Below are 22,771 nucleotides of genomic sequence, written 5' to 3' on the forward strand. Positions count from 1 at the left end.
GTTTCGCTCGCGGATTTTGCAGATTTTAGGTAAATTCGCAATCCGCGAGATTCGCGAATCTCCCGCAAAATCCGCAAATCCGCGAGCAGCGGATTTTGCTCGCACTGCTCGCACTGTTCGCGTGAGTTCGCGGCTTCCCAGTACAACTTCGCGCCCCACGAATAAGTGCAAAATTGCAGAAATACGATCTTAGCAAAACTGAAACTACTTACCAGGTTCAAAAGTTCAGGCTCATCATTAGTAGCCATTTCCTGTAGTGCTTGCTGAGGGGCCCCTCCAGAGTTCAGTTGCCAGTTGCAACTATTATGTGACCCTGCTCTGAACCTCAGAATAGTTACACATATGCCACAAAGGTCCTGAATTACAGCTAAGGGAGATAAGCAGGAGCCAGGCTGGCAGTTCAAATCCATTAATCAGCCCCTAATTCATTATTGTCAGTTGGGGCAGGGCAGGTGTTGTAACTAATTTTGCAACAATGAAAGCACTTAGCAAGTGCAAAAGATCACTAATCAGGAAGCACTAAGGAAGCAGGTGCCAGCTAAAAAAATATTCTGTGACACATTAATCAGCCCCAAATTAATTCAGGTCACTTGAGGCAGGGAAGGTGTGCTTGCGTTGCCACAATAATGTACACTGACTGGACAACCAGAGGGTGCTGTGATGAAACAGAGGGTGGCATGGGTGGGCCAGAGGGTGGCATGAGTAGTCAGAGAGTGGCAGTGGTGACAGAGAGTGGCAGTGATGAAGAAGAGTGTCCCAAACAGGCTGGACACGTAGAAACAACAAGTTCGCGAAACTTGCGACCCGACAGGTAAGTTCGCAATTTGCGACATTGTACAAAACCCTCGCGAACTGGCAGAAACCCGCGCAATCACAAAAAAAAAAATTCTGCAAATTCGCGAGAATTCGCGGATTTTGCGGATTGCGAGTTCGCAAATCCGCAAAATTCGCGAACGCGAGATTCGCAAAATTCGCCCATGCTTAACAGCGACCCACGTTGCCTTCCAGCAGGTCCGCAACCTTGTGGTATATATAGACTCCCAGATACTTCAGGCAGTCCGGCGCCCAGGCCAACTGTGTACGGATGATAGGTTCCTGTTCACCATGATGTAGCGGGAATAGGCACGACTTAGGCCAATTCACCCGCAGCCCAGACAATCTGCCAAAGGCCACCAGTAGCCTTTCCGCCCCCTCCAGAGCCTCCCTCGGGTTTTCTAGATATAGCAGGAGATCGTCTGCATATAGCGAGACAAGGTGTGGTTGTCCCCGATAAGTCAAGCCCGCGAAGGAGAGCCCTTTTCTGACTTCCGCCGCGAAGGGCTCGATCGCTAAAGTGAACAGCAAGGGAGATAGGGAACATCCCTGTCTGGTGCCTCGGTTAACTGGGTACGGGTCTGACACAAGGGGACCCACCCGCACTCGCACAACCGCCGAGGCATATAGGACTTTCGTCCAACCTATGTACCCATCCCCACGGCCGAAATGTTGCATAACCTTGTAAAGGTACTCCCACTCCAGGCTGTCGAATGCTTTTTCTATGTCGATCGACAAGACCACCGGCGTGTGCGTGGCAGGCCACTGTTCCCCCAATAGGCGAATCAATCGACGTATATTAGCAGTCGTATTTCTCACTGGAATGAAGCCAGACTGGTCACTGTGGACCAACCCCATCATGTGCTGCAGTAGCCTGGTCGCCAAGATGGTACTCAGGATTTTGTAGTCCACCGTCAACATGGACAGTGGCCTGTAGGGGGCTGGATGTCTGCTCTCTCTACCTGGCTTCAGGAGCGGGATCATGAGCGCCTTGCACATGGAAGCGGGGAGCCCCCCCAGAGCCTTAGCTTCGTTGTATACTGCCTGAAGCCTCGGGGCAAGTAAATCAATATACTTGCTATAAACCTGCCCTCCGGGTCTATGATGTGCTTATTGGCTTGAAAAGGAGTCCCCGCTCGTACCCAAATCAGTACCCCTCTGGCGAATGCGGAATATGTAGTGTGAAACAATTGTCCCCTCCACCTTCTCTGTAGTGCTATACCCTCTTGTTTCGTCAGATGCGTTTCCTGCAGCAGCGCTATCTGCACCCCTCTCCGAACCAAGTATGCATGTATTTTATGCCTCCGTGCCATCGTGTGCAGACCCCTCACATTCCAGGTTAAACACTTCACTTGTCCATTGTTAGCCATAATCACACGTTACACTGCAAAGTCCAGTAGTGGCGTTCAGCTTGGCACACAGGGTCAGACACCCACCCCCAGTCCCAACTCAACAGAACCCCCCCCCCACCTCGCCTCGAGTGCCCCCATCTACTCTAAGCGCCCTCCCCCCCAGAACAGGGCACAGCCTAGCAAGCGCAGCTCCCATCCAAACTTGTTGAAGACCTAGCTTCCTATCCCCAACAACCCGACTATCCCGCAGTCGGCACTACGGTGGCCTTATGGGCCCGAAAGGCGTTGCTCGGCTCCGAAGGTGATCAACCTAGTCCCAGTACTTCCAGCCCAAGATCCCCCCTGCAAGTCCAGCGTTCCATCCCTTTCTCAGTGTTTGTCGCCAGCAGAGGCACCCCCCAGGCACCTTACCATCCCGACATGGGGCATCTCCAGTCTTATTCGTCCACAAGGCCTCCCGACGTCTGTGGCGTGACGTTCGGGCCCTTACCACTGTTCAAGTCCCATTGTTCTGCTTCTGAACCAATAACTAGGCCCTCCGCCTCTGAGCTGTCGCACGATCTGGATCTCGTAGTCCCCGACAGCTCCATACCGCTTGCAGCGCGGCCTTTCTCCCGCCTTCAGTCTGCGATTCCGTCGGTTTCTTGGCTCTCTGTCGGCGCTTTCGGATCCTCTGCGATTTTCTAGTCGGCTGCTGGGTTCGTTCGTCCTCAGCCCTGTGCTTTGCCCCATCGGTGCCCGCTTTGTACGTGTCCCACCACGCCCATGCGTCTGCCGAGTTGTGGAAGAATAGTGCCTTATCGTCCACCACCACCCTGAGTTTGGCCGGAAACAGAAGTGAATACGCCAGACCCTCAGCTCGAAGTTCTTTTTTGAGTGACAAGTACGAGGCCCATAGTTTCTGCGTCTCGTACGTGTAGTCAGGGAAAGCGTCACTCTGCTATTGTCCACCTGGAAAGGACCCACATCCCTTGCTCGCTGTAACAGCCAGTCCCGGTCCTTGTAATGCAGCAGTTTTATCACTACCGGGCGGGGCAGTTGGCCCGGTTTAGGAGGACGAGCCGGGACCCTGTGCGCTCCTTCCAGCGTGAAGAAGGGAGAAAGGCCCTCTGGTGCCACCTCCGTCCTCAGCCATTGCTCGAGGTATCCCACCATATCGTCCCCTTCTTTCTGTTCCAGAAGGCCCACTAAGCGCCCTCCTCTCCAAGGCCTGGATGCGGTCCAATGCGTCTCCCAGTCTCCCCTCCATAGACTTATGTTCGGGCAATATCTCTTTGATGGTATTTTCCGCAGCCTTGACCCTATCCTACAGTTTGTCATGGTCGGCTCGCAATAGTCCCAGGCCCGTCACCACTTGGGCAATATCTTGTTGTAGCACCTCCTTGGTGGCTTGTATGGCTTCCAGGATGCAAGTTTGCAGCTGCTGCAAGTCTGTCGGGGATTGTGGTGGGCTTTCCGCCACTAACGAACTCGCAGCCTCCTCCACTTTTCCCCTAGGTTTCCCCATTTTGTTCACTGGTCCGTCATCATCAAGCTCAAGTCAGCTCTGGCCCCAGGTCACCAAGCCCCTCAGGGAGAGTGGGATTCTATTCGCCAGTGCGGCCTCCGTTGGCTCCAATCGATGTCGTCCCGGAGTCATCTGGTCTTCCGGATCCGATTCCCTCTCGCTGGTGTCGCTCCGGCGACCAAGCCCGCACCTCGGTCCCTCCGCGGGGTGACTACTCAGGGGAGTCGCTTCACGCCTCATCGTCATGGAGACCAGGGCCTCTCTCAGGGTGCGGCCGGATGTGCGCCCATAGCGCCTCTGAGCCAGGATGGTCTCGCCTCCCGCACTGCTGTTAGGCGGTGTGCCCTCCGCGACCTCTCGGTGCCAGGGCGGCCGCTATCTTACACTCCTCAGTCTTTGTTCGTAAAACACCCGACCTACCCAGGCTGTAGGTTTGGCAAGCTCCCCTTCTCACGGCACGGTGGAATAAACAAGCGGGCTTGGGTGCCAACCCCTTCGTCTCGGGCCTTCCCCCCCAGAGAGTTACTAAGGGGACTTCGCCATCAGGGCTTTCGAGAGCCAGCACCGGGCGCCATCTTGTTCCATCGCCACCTCAGCACTTCTTCGTTTTTCTCAAGAGCCGATGAGCGCCGTGGGCACCCCGATTTCATCGCCTGGGGGTTCCCTGCTGTTCAGGTGTCCTTAAGTGGTCGAATGATGCACTTTAGGGTGGATTTTGTGCAGTTTTTCAGGATAAAATCGGGGATCGGGAGCGGAGCCACTCCCCCAACCCAACATATCCACCATCATACATTATCACAACGAGCATCAATAATTAACCATCCTATAACCAAATGATCAGTGTCATAGGCACCAACAACTATATACAATTTTAAACATCTTCATATATCCACTCATGAAATATCATGTCAACACACACAGCATCACACACCAACACAACAAACATTATGTGTCCACACAACCCATCATCCCCCAACTCTCTTAGTAACATAAGCCAACATAATCCCATTTACGCCTAATACGTCCACATATTCACTATTATAGGCCCGCTCTGGTACCATCATGCATCCACACAACTAACATCACACACCAACACAACCATCATAGGCCAACACACCTACAAACTTTCATTCAATCCACTTCATACGTCAACACAACCATCCTCCGATGCACACACAACCCACATATGCCACTATTTCCACCCCTTTACGCCATGATGGTATGTTTGTTGGTGCGTCAAGGTGAGTGTGTTGATTGTGTGTGCATATGATGGTGGCTGTCTGAGCATAAATGTGGATTGCGTTGGCCGAGGTTGGGTATATAGATCTATTATGAGGTTATATTGCTGTAGGATGTCTGTTGAGTGTACGCGGGATGATATACAGATGTAGAACCACTTCAGACATGTGACCACACACTAGCACTTTGCTTACGCAGATGATCTCAGATCCCTCCGGTTACACGTATAGTCTATATTCATGCATTTGAGAGCAGGGTTATCCCTCATGCTACAGTGCTCCTTCAGGGTCAGCATCTGACAACAAAGTTATAATTTTGGTAAAAAAGATTGCACAAGGTATACACCTCTCATGACATTTTCAGTCATTCAGCTAATGAAGTCCTTTCAGATCATGCTTCTGAAAGCAAAGCTAACTATACTGCTACACAGATCTTACCTACTCAGGTATATGACTGGAGAGCTATCCCTCTGTCTTCCCAGATCTTGCAAGATCAGGCATCTGACAGCAAGCCATGTTTTCATGTTGTAAGGAACGTATGGGCAAAGGCCTTTGACCACAGCAGGTCAGAGTGGATGTAATGGGTTCATGTTAATATCTGATGAGGAAATGTTAGGCATGGTAGGACAAGAAGAGGTTTGACTTCAGGAGATGCCCAATTGCTCAGGCAACATTCCGTAAGGAAGAAGGCAAGAGTAGAAGGTTCATAATATGCCCAATACACATTCCGAACACCAACATGACTGATTGATTTTGTATCATTCGTGTTTCTATCTTGAAGGCACTTTAAACACTGGTGTTCTTTTTTTCTTTGTATATTTTCATCTTTTAAATTATATTTTAGTTCTGAAAAAATGTTTAAACATAATACTTCCAATATGTGGGATACCAATTCAATTGTATAAAATGATGGGTACCACTCTAGCCCTGCACTTGCAAGCCATGTACCCAGAAAGCAGGGTGAAGGGGGGAGCTGCAGCGTGATCAATGATTGGCCACCATTGTGATTATAGATAAGGTAGGGAAACCACCTGAGGACTGTGCCTTATATAGGGCGATAACTCTCAAAAGTGTGGAGGTTAAAATACCTGCTAAACTGTTAGCACGACACCTAATTAAGGTCATTACCACTTCAGTACATCCGAGTTATGCCCCAACGTGGCACCAACCTTAACCTCCGCCGTCTGTTTCGGGTGATGGGGCAGATCGCTAACTTTAACTTAGCACTGGTGCTATCCCTTGATGCAAAGATGGCATTGAATATGTTAGAATGGCACTATATGTTTGTGGAACTGGCAAGCCAGGGTTTCAGCCCCAAGTCTCTCCAGTGGGTTTAGATCCTCTATGCGGAACAGTTGCACAGGCCAAAGTAAATAGTAGATGCTGTAAGGTATTTCAATTATCAAGAGGCACCTGGTAAGGATGCCCCTTTCCCCTTTGATGTTTTCGCTGGATCTTGAGTCTTTGGCGGACCGTTAGTGTAAAGCATGCAGTGGGAGGGACAGTGGGAAGATAAAATATGTCGATGAAATCCTCCTTATGTGACAAACCCGGTGCTGACCCTGACCCAGTTAATGCAGATCATCTCAATCTTTGGTGGATGTTCTGGCTATATTATCAAAAGGGCACAAATCCATACTGTAAACCCCTAAAGGGCCCTGTGCCTCGGTTGTAGCCGGACTGTGCAGCAAAAGTTGACAAGATTCCAATACTTAGGGATCTACATTACTCCGAACTCAACTCTCTTTACACAATGAAACCTCTTGTCGGTGATTGATAGATAGCCGCAGTGTGCGCAACATTGTAAATTGCTTCCACTCTCGCTCCCAAAGTGGCCATTTTTAAAATGATATCCATGCTCCGATTCCTCTATGTCTTATCTTCTTATGCTGTGCCTAGTTCATATTTTGAGGCATTGAGGAGGAAATGCGTACATTGCTGTGGATGGAGTGACAGCCGACAGATAGCCCTGTCAAAACCCACTAGGGGGGGTGGTTCGACGGGGGATTGTGCTGCCAGACATCCCAAAATACTATTGGGCGTCCAAGCTCATTGTAGTCAACAGATGGAACTTTCGCTCCTCATGGATAGGGTGGTGATGGGGCGACGAGGTTAACCCAGGACTTGTATTATGATAAGGTGCAGAGTGGCCGGACCCTATGCGGCTGGTAATACAGCTCTGGAGGAAAGCAACAGCATATTTGGGGTGTAAAAACCCTATTATGCAAATGACACCACTGTGGTCGGATACAATCCTAGAGACCCTGCAAGATCAGCTGGGATTTGATAAATGGGACATACTAGGAATCTTCAGAGTGGGAGACCGTGTAAAGATGACGAGTGGGAGGAGGCATTGGCATCCCCGAAGGAGAGGGCTAGCCGGTCGAGATTTCACTCAAACCTAATCCAAATCCGACACTGTTCCTACTATGCTAGAACTACCATGATTCATGTGGGGTGGACTGGAGATGACCAGTGTCTACTGGGCTGCAGGCAAAGGGCACCTTCCTTCCCATCCTTTGGGACTACCCACTTAAACACAACTACTGGGCTGACGTAATTTACTGTTTGAGGTCGGCTGGGGGTGCGGAAAACTGCCCTGCCAGCTGAACAATGTATTTTTAATGTTTGGGGCGAGACTGCTGCCACCAGGGCCACGAGACTAGGGATGACAGTGGGCCTAGTGTTGAAAAGTGGAACATTGTTAAAGCCCCAGGGTCCGCCCAACCACCAGACACTGATGCATGGAAACGTGACTTAGACTGGTGTATGTTGGTGGACCTGGTGGTATGTCAGAGGGAAAACATCCATCACAACGCGGTCAAAACACAGCGGTGCTATTACGACGCATCTTTTGCAACGCAAGTCGTTACCACGACTTGCGCTGGAGGGTGCTCTAGACTAAGGAATAGTAGATTTACTATTCTAACACCTTCCCTACTGTACGTAGGCTGGAATTGGAAAAGTAAATCTTATTATTCCCAAGTCCAGCACCCTACAGAGCAAGTTGTGGTAACGACTTGCGTTGTAAAAGATGCATTGTGATGTACCTCGATCATTTTGATCGCGTTGTAACATCATACAACCACACATACTCAACGAGCCCATGAGATTCTGACCGCAGGTGTGCTGCCATATGCCATGTATATTTAGCATGCAGATTTGGGGGGGGAGAAATGTGATGCTATTACAATCTGTATCAGTGACATGTCTGCTGTATCTATTTGCGTTTGTTGCTGTAATAAAAAAACAACAACATGTAGTATTCATCTGACAGTCTTGTTTCATCTAACTATTCTGGTTACAAGAAAGAGAGATGTGTTATAGCTTTAAGCGGACTTCGAATATCGGCTGAGAGGATGTTGTGTATCGATCTCCGTGATTCAGTACAGGTTTGGTTTTCAGCAGTCAGCAAATGTAGGAGATGGGCCCAGCTATCCTTATCTTGAGTCAATATTTATATGTTAATATTGTATTCAAGGAAAGGCAGATACTTCGCTTCATGGCCCAACACAGAGCCCTACAATTCCTACAGGCAAATATGCATCCAAAACAAATCCATTACTACTCACCGGGTCGGATTGCATCCACGCGAACCTCCAACACCTTCTCCCGACCCGAATAGTCAACATAGTTCTGTGCGCGGGTCAGGACACACAGATGTCCTGCTTTCCTAATTGCCAGGAAACCTTTCCCAAGGTGATTGGCAATGGCAGCACCTGCACAGGGGGGAAAATGGATCCATGACTGATGACACACAGTGATTACCAGCCAACCATCCCTAGGCGACGTTGTGGATATAACATATATAGATATTATACACAAAAATATGTAAAATAGACATGGTAATATGAAGACAAAAAACACTGAAACACGTTGGCAATAAACAAGTTGATATATAGATCTTGATTAAAGTTGGCCCGTAAATCCTGTTTCATTAACAAACTCAAATTTGTGGCCAAAATGGGATTAGAAGTCACTTCCAAACGGAGGTAAAATTTGGTGAACATTCTGAGACTAAGTAGGTACAAATGTCTGTTTGTACACATTGAAATGGGGTAAAATGTGTAGTTTTGAAACTACCTCCTTTTCCAAGGTCTGCAATTCAGAACTTGATACCAACTAATTACAGCATCTCACACAATTGGCAATTAGCGGATGCGCAATCTGCACCCACAGTAGCAGCACAATTGTAATAAGGGCTATATATTATGCTTTGGAAATACACAGACAATACACAAGGGGATTCATAAATGACAAATATATATAAATGACTAGCTTACCCGTTGCGCGTTGCTGCGATCTCAGAAGATAGGAAATTTAAGGAAACTTGTTATGATAACATTCAATTTAGATTGTGTCATTTTTATTGAAACTTATTCATTTTAATATGGAAAACATTTTAAAGTGTTGTTTTAATTCCGTTTATTTATTTGAGTGCTTGTGGATGCACGGTATTTTTTGTTTTTCCGTCTGGTGCGTACACTAATAAATCAGAAGGTTTTCTCACGCGTGAGCTGGCCACATACAGTTGTCCATGTGAGAAGCATTGATTCTCCAAATGTAGTCCACACACTTGCAGCGATTGTCCTTGTGCTTTGTTGATGGTCATTGCAAAAGTGAGTCGCACTGTTAACTGTAAACGTTCAGTTTTGAAAAGATTATGAGGGCCCTGTGGGGCCGATATTTAACAATTTTTTTTGGGCCAGAAACATTTGCGGGAGTGTACTCAACAACTTTTAACAAATTATTATTATTTTTTTTTAAATTAATTTATTTATTTATTTATTTTTTGGGCCAGAAACCTTCGCAGGAGTGTACTCAACAACTTCCCAAAGTTTCATGCTGATCGGATGAATGGTGTAGTAATGCATAAAGGACAAACAGACAGACAGACAGACATACATTTGTGTATATATATATATATATATATATATATATATATATATATATATATATATATATATATATATATATACTAGCTTATCCATTGCGCGTTGCTGCGATCTCAGAAGAAAGGAAATTTAAGAAAACTTGTTATGATGACATTCAATTTACATTGTCTCATTTTTATTGAAACTTATTCATTTTAATATGGAAAACATTTTAAAGTGTTGTTTTAATTCTGTTTATTTATTCGAGTGGTTGTGGATACAAAGTATTTTTTTTTTCCATCTGGTGCATACACTAATAAATCGAAGGTTTTCCGACGTGTGAGCTGGCCACATACAGTTGTCCATGTGAGAAGCACGGATTCTCCAAATCTAGTCCACACACTTGCAGCGATTGTCCTTGTGCTTTGTTGATGGTCATTCCAAAAGCAAGTTGCACCGTAAACTGTAAACGTTCAGTATTGGAAAGATTATGAGGGCCCTGGGGGACAGGGGGCCGATATTTAACATATTTTTCTTTCTTTTTTTTTGCCAGAAACATTCGCGGGAGTGTACTCAACAACTTCCCAAAGTTTCATGGCGATCGGATGAATGGTGTAGTAATGCATAAAGGACAAACAGACATACTTTCGTTTTTATATATATAGATTAGATGATGTACATGGAAATATATAGATTATGTACATGGTCAAACTCGATGATGCCAATATACCACAGTTAAAGAGGAGATATGGTTGCAAAATACAGCTGAAAAAATCCCTGAAATCTGCATGTTATGGTTAGGACTGCAATCCATAACTTGCAAACTGACATGTAAACTATAACTAGCATGCTGGATAAAATCATCTTGATGTAAAGATGCAATAACAAATGTTGTGTATGATCTTACAGATAGAATTAGATATTATATTACCCGTACTCCTGTGAAAGAGGAAACTACGTTTATAGTATTAGTAATTAGTTTGAGATTGTATGTTTATTAAATTGTACTTTTAGGTGTTGCTGCTTAATGGATAAATATTGTGGGGTCAAAAAGATTACATTTCATGAGCAAGTTATGGTTTGCCTGTATATTGTGCAAGTTATGGATTCAAGCTCTCCCTCAAATTCTCGATTTTGGTTCACAAGCACAACTTCACATTATCTCTGTTTTTTCTGTGAATGTCTAAGCTTCTTTTTAGGCATTTGTAATCGGTTATAATCAAAGCTTACCATAACTGCACTTTAACATTTGTTTTTGCCCTGTGAGTTTAATATTCTTTTTGTATTATTTACCATGTGTAAACAGTTTCCTGTAACCAACCAACCGTGGGCAGCCAACTCCAGCTGCACAAGGCCTTTGGCCATCCATAGTGTGTATGACAGCAAGGACTGGTCTGCGGCCAGTCTCTGCACCCAACCTTTGCTGCGGGCAGTCTTTGGCTCGTCATGGTGAACATGGGCCTACAGCCCGCCAGACCGAACTACCCTCCCTGATAGGGACTTCAGCCGTACACAGCAAGGGGCAGCCACATGTAGCCAGGCCCTGCACACAACCCACATTGTGCAGTCAACCTCCGTTATATAAGGCCTTCAGCTGAGTGCTGTAGGGGTTGGTTGTAGGGCCCCATCCGGCTTCTGGCAGCCAACTCCTGCTGCGCACGACCTTTGACACTCTGCCTGGATTTCCCAAGAGTTGAAGGAATTTCAACAACCTCTTCTCCTGCTTCTTCAGCAGTTGCTTCATTTTCAATCTGGTGCTATCTTTTTGGGACATCTACCTTCTTTAGGAAAAGGAGAAAGATATGTTAAAATGTTCTGCTCTGCACAGAGTAGAAGTCAAAACCATGTGCTCCTTTTCCCCAATGATATGGACTTGTTTTTGATAATGTGGAGTGTGTAACCAATCCGATGACTCCTTTCTTTTAGTTGATGTTTAAGGATTAAGTCAATCTGCCAAGAGATACAAAACTTTAGGACCACCATTTTTTTTCAGATTCAGACTCTTGCATGACTGCGGATGCAGGACATCCTTTCTGAATTCAGTTGTTTAAACGTAAGGGTTTATATAATTTCAACTAAAACACACACACGTACTGTTATTTTTCCTTTTTTCTATGTTTGAAGCCTTCCAGGATTCTTGGGGCTTAGAACTGTAAATCCTGGATTCACAAAGCATTACACACAGCTGAAGGGTGGCCAACCCCTTTTGCAGATTGCCTCTGGCCATGCCCTGTGCCCAGAACAAGGACAGCCAACCCCCGCTGTGGATCCCTGAAACCTAAAACGGTGGCCGGTGCCCGCAGTACCAAGATTGTTACCACAGACCCCAGCTGCAAGCTCGTCCTTGGTTAGCGGTACCCAAGAATGAGGTTTGCGCTGAATTTGCCGTAACAAATAAGAATCTGCTAATCCAAAACAAAAGAAATTTGGAAAGACCCTAGCCAAAGAGCAAGATGTATTGTTTAAGCCCTATCTGTAGCAGGTTTTGGCGGCAAGTAACAAGTCGGCCGTAGGTCAGACCCTCTGGCCAAATGCTGGCTGCAAGTAAAACTTCTGCAGTAGGTCAGACCCTCTGGCAAAATGCTGCTATGCGTGGCCACCAGTGGAATATATGGTGCAAGGCCTAGCGAGAATCCAGGCCCTGCACCACATATGGCCTAGGCCCTATTTGGCCCTGTGCCCAACCACCCACATGCGTACAACCCTTTCTGCACATTGCCTTCGGCTTCACACAGCTGGGGTTGGCCACAGAAGCTGGCCTCTGCCCAGATTCTGCATCCAAACCATCTTTGGGTCCTAACACTAGCTGCGCACAGCCCAAGGCCATGTGCTGAGGGGGTTGGCTGTATAGCCAGGCTTCTCGCCAGGCCCTGCACCAAATTTTCCACTGGTGGTCACGCATAGCAGCATTTGGCCAGGGGGTTTGACCTACCGCCGACTTGTTACTTGCGGACAAAACCCGCTACACATAGGGCTTTAACAATAGAACTTGCTCTTTGGCTAGGGTCTCTCCAAATGTCTTTTTTTGGATGAGCTGATCCTTATTTGTTACCATAGAATCAGCGCAAACCTCATTCTTGGGTTCCACTAACCGAGGACAAGCTTGCAGCTGGGGTCTGTGGTACCAATCTTTGCACTTTAGGTTTCAGTGATTCACAAATGCCAAAAAAGCATCTACATAGTCTAGGACTATTTGAAACTATTTATCTTACACCAAGTGAGGTGCTTTGCGGGTCCCCCTACTGTGTCCCCCTACAGTTGGGACACAGGAAGTACCTACCCTGTCCTCTTACATGGCCTTTTATCTTTTTCTGCAGGATGCAGGGACTCTGCTCTGATTCCTGAAATGGTGGGGCCGGCCAATCTGATTACTTGGATCGCATTTCCAACTGTGGAATCGCAGATCCGAAAGGAACGATGGGAGAAAAGTCGCCCAAGTCCAATGGGGTGATTAACAGATTGATAAAAAAAACAATAGATCGTAAAAAAGAAAAAACCTTTAAAAGCCACTTAAATAGAAAGCACACTGACAAAAGACGACCAGAGCCCTACCTTGTAGCGCTAGGAGAGGAGAGCGCTCGGAGAGCTTCACTACCGCGGAACAGCGGACCAGCCAGCCAAAATCACCGGAATCCCGCCGCCGCCTAGGGACTACACTTCCCATCGGGCTTAGCGGCGGCGCGTTCCCCGACGCGGCAAAAGCGCCGGGAGGGGCGCTACAAATTTGTAAGCCCTCGGTGGAGCGGGGGGGAGGTGAAAGCACACTGACAAAAGACGACCAGAGCCCTACCTTGTAGCGCTAGGAGAGGAGAGCGCTCGGAGAGCTTCACTACCGCGGAACAGCGGACCAGCCAGCCAAAATCACCGGAATCCCGCCACCAGTCGCGCCGCCGCCTAGGGACTACACTTCCCATCGGGCTTAGCGGCGGCGCGTTCCCCGACGCGGCAAAAGCGCCGGGAGGGGCGCTACAAATTTGTAAGCCCTCGGTGGAGCGGGGGGGAGGCGAAAGCACACTGACAAAAGACGACCAGAGCCCTACCTTGTAGCGCTAGGAGAGGAGAGCGCTCGGAGAGCTTCACTACCGCGGAACAGCGGACCAGCCAGCCAAAATCACCGGAATCCCGCCACCAGTCGCGCCGCCGCCTAGGGACTACACTTCCCATCGGGCTTAGCGGCGGCGCGTTCCCCGACGTGGCAAAAGCGCCGGGAGGGGCGCTACAAATTTGTAAGCCCTCAGCGTCGCGGGACGCGAGCGGGACGCCCGGGGCGAAGCCCGGGCAAAGGGCGGGCCCTCTGTTGCCCTCAGAGGCACGAAAAGGCCAGGCTAGGCCATATCCTTAACATTTCGGCGGATCACTAAGGTACTGTTTCTACCCTATTACTGTGTTAACTAAGCTATAGGTCTGTGTTTGGACCGTACTCAACCAGATATTGATCCATTGTCAGCCATAATTACTCTCCCCTATTGGCACCTTTTTAGATCAAATCGGGGGCCACGCTTTCTGTAGGGTGTTCAATCAACAGCTTTGACTATGGTGAGAAAACGGGTACCTGCGCCGGACGAGCCTGTGAATACCTTAGACTCTTATTTGGTACAAGTGGTTAATGACATTAATAACAAGCGAAGGCAATCCTTAGGCCTAAGTCAATCACCCATTATGCCTTCGGTAAGTCCTTCCACAAGCACACTTAGTACTGAGACAACTGACCCACCGCTGGTAAACCTCACAATACACCCCACAGAACAGAACCTATACCACAATGGAGTCGAGGTCAATACCGATGTTGACTCTGAACCACGATTTGACGGATCAGATCCGATAAACCTATCATTAAATACCAACAACGACTCTAACCATCAGATTTCCATCACAGAAGTAGCTTCACAGTCCCCGCGGCCCATTACACGGGCGGTCAGAGCCTGCCGTAAATCCGTAGCCAAACGGGGGGGGAAACACCCAGGCAAAAAAAAGGCCACCGCTCTATCTTCCAGACGGCCAGAGAATTTGGCGGATCCTGACACTGAGAGCGAGCTTAGTAGTAATAATAATGACGGCCTCTTTAATAGGATCCAAGAAATGATAGACATTAAAATCAAGACCATAATCAAACCCATGATAGGGAAGCTTGATAAATTAACATCGGAGGTCAAAAAGCTGGGTGCGGCCCACAGCAAGCTGGCCGAAGAGGTCGAAAACCTGTCCTCCCTTGTTACAAATCTAATTCCTACTAATACGGAGGACACCCCTAGTACAAGTAACTCGCAACTCACTCAGCAGGGGCAACTCACTCAGCAGGGGCCTTCGCTCCCGCCGCCGCCACTACCACCAACCTTATTGCCTGTCCCTGGGCAGGATGCTGAAGCAGTAGATCACAGTGCTAACATAACTGTTGCCCCTGGGGGAATACAGCAGGAGGACCTTTCAGCCCAATTTATTCTGGAAGCCTCACCGGTAGTTCTGGTGTTGGCAAATGTCCCTGTCCTAGCACCAGGCAAAGTAGAGTCCAATCAGGATCTGAAAGATAAAGCGATGTATTGGCTCACTAACAACATGCTTATGACAGATCAAGGATACGATAAGCTGGCAGGGGACATCGTCATGTCTAGGAGGGTTCCTTGGATAGGAAGCAAGCCCAAAAAGTTCCAAGGGGATTGCGTTATTTTAAACTTCGCAAACGCGGAGGTCCTTCCAGATATTTTGAACAATGTCTTTCCACCTCAACGCCGTAGAGGCTCCATTGTCCCTCTCATCCTTAAGTTCTTTTTTGATGAGTCTAAGTTTCGCACTTTACCAAATTCTAGCGGCTACAACAGTCACACCAATAAGAGTAACTGGAGAGCTGCCACCAGACCTCGACATCCAAATGACTGGCTTCAGCCTATAGCTCATCAGGATCCAGGAAGATTTTATCGTCCGTTTGATCTGAACATTAGACCTGTCTTGGCACAAGAGCCAAGAGTTAACGCCTGGGGAGGGGGCCTGCCGCGTGAGGATCGCAACGCCCGGGGCGTCAGGTCAGTACAATGGCCGAGAAACGACCAGTTCCCGCATTATCCAAACACACCTCAATTTATGTGGAACCCAGCACTATATGGCCACGGGCAAGTAGCTACTCCGCTTGAGTGGGGCTTTAGCACAGGCAATAGGTTTGCCCCTCTTTCTGACTTAAATTCCTGTGATTGACTTGAACAAGGAATCTCACACGCCAGGGAGGAGCCGAATGACCCACCATTAGCAAGTGGTGCTTTGGCAACACAACAATCAGTCAATTCAGCACCAACATGTCCTAACAACTTAAAGCAACCACCCTCCGATTTTTGTAAGATCATTAGCTGGAACGTAGCAGGCACAAATTCAAAACGCCAGGATAAAGCATGGTTGAGATTTGTTTCAGATTATCATATCATTGCCCTGCAAGAAACTTGGGACACATCTAACAGTTTCTGGCTGGATGGGTTCACCAGCTTTACTAAACCTGCAAGATCCAGCAGAGCGGGCAGAGCCAAAGGCGGCTTGGTGTTACTGTTTTCATTAGCCCTAAAAGGCACTTACAGGCCGATCAGCGTTGACTCTGACAACATCCTTATAGTCGAGAGGGTGATTAATAAAGATAGCAGGACATTGTTTGTCAATTTCTATAATTCTGGGAACAGCGATTATAGTGGGCGTAATATCACTAACCTGGAAAACATTTTAAACACAGTATCACAGGATATCAATCTTACTTTTGAGTTCATTTTATTAGGTGATTTTAACATCCACCCATGTGGTTTAGCCTGTAAGGGCAGAGAACTCGACGCGGCTGATGATGCAGCCACACGGGGACCTCACTTTGAACATTCTGTAGAGGGGCAGGAATTAGAAGAGCTATTGGCCTACTACGACTTGCATGAACCTGACTGCGGGCTGAGAAGTCCAACCTTTACTGGGGCCCAACATGGCACAGTGATTGATTATATCTTTGTCTCTTTAGGCATCCTAAATCGGACAATGGCCTATCGCACAGTCCCCACGCATTACAGTGATCACAATCCGGTCCTACTTGAAGCAGCTTGGGGAGCTCACTTGGGGTTATCACCAGCAACGCCTAAACCTGCCCATCCCCTGAGGATCTCTGATCAAGATAGACGTGTAAAGTGGGCTAAAGTTATCCCTGAAAACTTTTATGGAAAATGCTACCCAAAAATTAAAGCCCAGGTGGAGTTATGTAGAGATCCGGGCACCCAAAGGACTAAAATTATAGCCGCCTATGAGGCAATCTGTGACCAGGTCTCGAAGGATTTACTCGCCAAACCTATCCGGGGAGCCCAGGGCCACAAGCGATGGTTCGACCCTACATGCTCTAAAGCCCACAGAGAACTATTGGCGGCACTTAAATCAGTGCCCAGGGTCAAAGAGGACATCTCGAGATTAAGAAAAGCCTATAAAGCAGCCATAAAGATCCGTAAAGACAACATCAAACGTGAAACATGGGACAATCTCCTTTCAGCGGCTGTACTGAAGGACAGTAGGAGATTTTGGGATATCATCAAACAGCCCTTATTTCGTGACGACAGCAACGATCCCATGGACTGCGTGATTACGGACGAGTCTTGGTTGTCTTTCTTTGAAAAAGTATATGGGGGCGTTGTTGAAGGTTCAAAGATAGGTAAACTGCATAACATAGAGGCCCACCACATCAACTTTAACGCTCAAGAAGTGAAAAAAGCCTTGTTGGAAACCTCTAGACATAAGGCGCCCGGGCCAGACGGAGTACCCGCTGACTTTTTCATGTTTTCACCCAAACTTTGGGCTGAGGTCCTGTCAAACGTATTTAACGCAGTTACTGGAAACCCTGCTCCTGCTTCATGGGCCAAATCTATCATCGTCCCTATTTTTAAAAACAAAGGTCGGCGGGACGACCCCGCATTTTACAGACCAATATCCCTCCTGGATTCAACTGTAAAAATCTTGGGCAGAGTCCTCTTATCCAGACTGAAGGAGAACGTCGAAGGTTGCGGTGGGCTGTCCGAACTGCAATACGGTTTCAGAGAGAGGAAAGGCACCATTGAACAATGCAGTAATTTACACCTACTCATCTCTAAGTACACGGTTGCCAAGGAGGGTTCCGTGTTTCTTGCTTTTATGGACCTTTCGTCGGCATTTGATCTCGTAAATAGGTCAAAATTGTGGGCGATCCTGTTAGAAATGGGCATTGACAAAGCTCTGGTCACATTTATGGCAGCGTTGCACCAGGAACTTTTTGCAGCTGTACGAGTGTCAAATAATGGCAGATGTACCCCCCCGTTTAAATCACTAAAGGGAGTTCGGCAAGGGTGCATTTTAGCCCCTACGCTTTTCACCTTGTATATCAACGGCCTAGGGCGGCGGTACTCAAAGTACGGCCCGCGGGCCATTTGCGGCCCGCCAGACCTCTCCTTGCGGCCCCCCAGGGAAAACAACAACTGTCATGGACTTGACCATTACTGCTGTTGTGATTCCTAGGGGGGCCGCATTTACCGAGAAATGGGCATGCGCAGACAATTAGTGTCTTGCATGCTGACCTGCGCCCCCGCCCTCACCTACTTGCATGCTGACCTGCGGGCCCCGCCTTCACCTGCCACTGTGACGTCATAGGATTGCGTCGCGGTAGGTGAGGGTTAAAAAAGAAGGCACTGCAAGTTGCTCACTTTTTAGGTCTCGCGCCTGCGATGCATATGGCGAAGCCATATGCCATCGCGCAGGCGCGATACTATAGTCACCGGCTATGCTTCCCAGGAGACAGGAGATGTCACGCGCACGCTCAGAAAAGCGATCGGAGCCGGCCGCGCGCGCGTTCCCAATCTCCTGTCTCTCTGGGAAGCAGCTACTGATGGCAGGCCGCCAGCCGCGGCCGAGAGGGGCCGCAAATCGATTGCCTGTGCCCGCACCTGAGGCTGGCTGCAGCAGTCGGCGGACCAGCCGGCGAAAGTCAGCTCTGGGCTATACTGTCTCATCGACAGCATCAGCATGGTGCCTGAGAGGCTCAGGCCTCAGGCGCGGCAGAGTGCGACGGTGGCGCGGCTCACCTACGGACAGAACTTGCTCAAACACCAGTGGAGGAGTCACTATCCCCGGGTGCATGCTGCCAAACTAGTGCACAACTGAGACAGTAAGTTACTTGGCCATGCAACCTGCCTGCCACTTTAGTAGCACTGTGTAGTAGCACTGTGTTGCCAAACTCACACTGTACACTACATGATGAAGTCCCTTACGGCGTATTTATTGTTCATGATGCAGCCGCGCTTTAATTAGGGCACGAGCCAGTCAGTAATATGTTTGCCGGCATCGGTGGAGCTTGTGTGTGCTCTGCACAGCACTGCAAGAAAACATACTTTATCTGTGGCATAACGTCGCTCGACAGGAATAGAAGTGGGCAGTGCTTTAATTTTGCTTAAGGTTGATCGAGCGTTTGGATCTTATTTTAGCTTTGCGTGTTTTGAGTAAATGCATTTAACCTGGGCTTTTATGTAGTTGTCTACGGACTGCTTTTGCTCAGTGGAAAATTATAGGCAGAGAGAGCAACTCTAGGCCAATAAGCAGCAATGGAGGGCCACATTATGAAGTAAAGTTTACTAGATTGTGCTGCATGAAACGCAAATTACGTGGCATAATACTGCACATTGTGGGGCAGTATTATTTTGCTATTTTGACTCGAATTAATACTACTTGGGTAAAAGATTTACATTGGTAGGACTAGTTTAACAAGTACTCTGCAGCAGGAAGAGAAGCTCCGCTGAAGGGTGAACCAGTAAAGCATGTATGCTGTAAGTGAGTGTGTTTTTAAAATGACATTTACAGTTTATGTTTAATACCCAGTACGCGCTGTTCTCTTAGTTTAGTCAATTGTGCAAGTAAGTGTTAACTAAACTCGCAGTAGTAGTAAGCAGCGCACCGGACCCCAGGGCCACTCACTTAATTATACTGCTGTGACATTTTAAAAATAATTTTTGAAATATATATAAAACTTTATAAATAAATAATCAGCCTGCTTGACTGTAACCGCAATGTGTGTAACAGGCTCTCCTGAGGCTTCAACAGCATGGTATCACAGAAGTGCAGACTGTTGGGGCCGGAGTCAACTGATTTATTAATTTCTGGCATCAGACCTGAGTCAGCTTTATGGTCGCGTGTGGGAGAGCGGCATGGAGTTTAGTGAAGCTCCTCGCCTGTTTTATTTATTTTTATTATTTGGGCTCTCTTTAAACAGCCTTAGTCCATCAGTTCACAGACTCTTCAGCGTGCGTACTGACTGTCACTCGAGACAGACCACATTTGCACTTACCTGTGTGTGCCTGAATCTGAAGGCGAGGTGTTGGATTCAGGGGACTTTTGACACTTGCTGTTCTCTAGGCTTCAAGCAGGATTACAGGGCATACACAATACCCGACTTAAGACAATGCTGCTTTTGTGCCGTTTCAATGTTTTCACTTCTTGCCCATGGACAGAAAACACATTTCAAATTTTGCCAGAAGTGTCATCTGGTGTATTTATGCTTGGTGTGTTACTTGTCACTCGCAGGTTCACACAGACACACTGAGTGACACTAGAGATATTTATGCCAGGACATCAGGACAGGCTCTTGTGATGCTCAGGTCCACCACACCTCTGAATGCCTCATGTGCACCCATCAATACCCCTTCTACATTGGTGGGGCATGTTCCAGTAAAGAGCTGTGTTCTCTACTAAACTGTTGTCTTGCCAGTGGGACTGATTGCACAGCTTCGCTCCAGTGGTTCTACAGCCTAAACGCAGGTCTTTGCTCCTTTTGGTGTTAATTCTTAGCGGAGCCATGTGACCTGCTTTCTAGATGTACATAGCTGCCAAGGTTTTTGATTGCTATGTGTAACATTTTCATAATTTCCCTTGCTCAATTGGGTCTAAGTTCTAATATTTATGATTCCCTCGTCTAAATTGCTAGATTTTTGCTCGCAAGACAGTGTCACTCATAATTATTGAAATGTCACTCATAATTACCCAAAAATTCTGAAAATGTCACACATAGCAATCTGGAACCTTGGCAGCTATGAGGATGGCTCACAATTTACTGTGCAGACGTAACCAAGAGGAGTGAGCATTTTGTATTTTTTCAGTGAATGCTGCGCATGGGGGAAGATGGGCAGATAAAAAACCGGCACGTAAAAGCTTACATTGGAATGGTTGAAAAGAAGGTGGATGTCTCGATGAGTAGGTTTATCAATGGCTGTGTGCCTCCAGCACACACTGTCCAGCCTGGTTATCTCCGTGCATTATTGCTAGTGTGTTACGAAAGTGATTTAACACACAATAAAAAGTATAAGACGTGGCGTCATAACATCGCTATCTATGGAAGACTCAAGGCTTTTTTTAGTTGAAGCGCGACCTCTATTTAATAAAATAGATGCAGACAGGGAGCTTCAAATAGCTAATACTGACAATTTATATCCTAAAGGCCAACAGCCTATGTTCCTCTTCCAAGGCCCTGATTAGTTGCTAGGGGCTTCGGCCTGGGACTTTGTAGGAAGACATTGTGTTGTAACCCAGCAGCGCTCAGCCCAGGGCTTGGGAAAATATATAAAGTGTGTATATATGCAACTAATTAGGGGTGCTGTTGGCTGCACTATCGGCAGGATTGTAAATAATCTCCTGACCGATCTGAGCATCTTACTCAAAACTTGACCTTTGTACATGAGCAAATAAAGTGAGTGCTATAATCTGTCCCAAAGATGCTGGTAGGGCACAGGCTGTTAGGCCGAAGATCATACAATTGGATGACTGCAATGTGGAGTTGAGACCTCATATACGAGCCCCTGCACTGGCCCCCACATTACTTTGCAGCAGGTACTCTCACAGTGACTGCAGCTTAGTTTGAAGGGTGCTCAGGGACCACAAATGTACACTTTTTGCAGGACAGCTCATGTGTCATCAATGCTGTGTGCTGCTTGTAGCAGGAATAGGGTACTCTAGGGGCAGTACCCTATGCCCTCTATCTATCCATCGCTCACCCTCTATCTATCCATCGCCCTCCTCTATCTATCCATCGCCCTCCCTCTATCTATCCATCGCCCTCCCTCTATCTATCCATCGCCCTCCCTCTATCCATCGCCCTCCTTCTATCTATCCATTGCCCTCCCTCTATCCATCGCCCTCCCTCTATCCATCGCCCTCCCTCACTCTATCTATCGCATCACCACAGCATCACTCAGCACCACCACAGCATCACTCAGCACCACCACAGAACCACTCAGCACCACCACAGGACCACTCAGCACCACCACAGAATCACTCAGCACCACCACAGAATCACTCAGCACCACCACAGAATCACTCAGCACCACCACAGAATCACTCCGGGGCACCACATCACTATGCGCTACCACAGCATCACTGAATGCCACAGCATCACTCGTCGCCACCACAACATCAATCTGTGCAACCATTCAACAACAACTAGTTCAAATATGTTCTCTCAATGTTTCAAAATTTATTACAAATGTCACAAAAAGATGTTAATATTTCACTTCTGTTCTTGGATTTTCATCACAATAAAATACACTGAACATAATATTCACAAACTTTTTTTACAAGAGTTAAAGCTATTGCCATTATAAATCACAATAACTTTTATTTAAGTATTAATTATTAAAAAAATGAAGACATTGTTATTTGTAATATCAATACATTTAAGTCACGTAAATACAACACATATTGCATAAGAAATGCTATAGGTGTCACATTTGCGAAAGTTAAAACTATTGGCATTGTGAATGAGAAAGCTATTAATTTCGCTATTTTCAAAACCAACACATAAATAAAATATTAGTCATTTACAATATCAATAGCTCAAACTTTCCTGATGCGAGACCTATTGCATTGCAAATGCTTGTTCTACCTGCCTTTGTCCTCCCCACCTACGTCGGACTCACCATAGCGCCAACGAAAGCAGAGTGTGCCCAACTGAAGAAGATGAGAGCCAGTGCCCCGTGG

At 47.3% G+C, this 22,771-nt stretch overlaps 1 protein-coding gene across 2 annotated transcripts in view; it reads right to left on the reverse strand.

Annotated features, from left to right (window-relative positions):
- LOC147730348 (uncharacterized) overlaps positions 1-22,771 on the reverse strand; it is a 222,362-nt gene that overhangs the window by 55,229 nt on the left and 144,362 nt on the right. For both annotated transcript variants that reach the window (XM_086955154.1, XM_086955155.1), the window contains exon 4: positions 8,483-8,629. In XM_086955154.1, the coding sequence (XP_086811280.1) occupies positions 8,483-8,629 (147 nt within the window). The remainder of the gene's footprint in view (positions 1-8,482; positions 8,630-22,771) is intronic.

This window comes from Lissotriton vulgaris, chromosome 2_1 (genome assembly GCF_964263255.1).
Source record: "Lissotriton vulgaris chromosome 2_1, aLisVul1.2, whole genome shotgun sequence".
Taxonomy (NCBI): Eukaryota; Metazoa; Chordata; class Amphibia; order Caudata; family Salamandridae; genus Lissotriton; species Lissotriton vulgaris.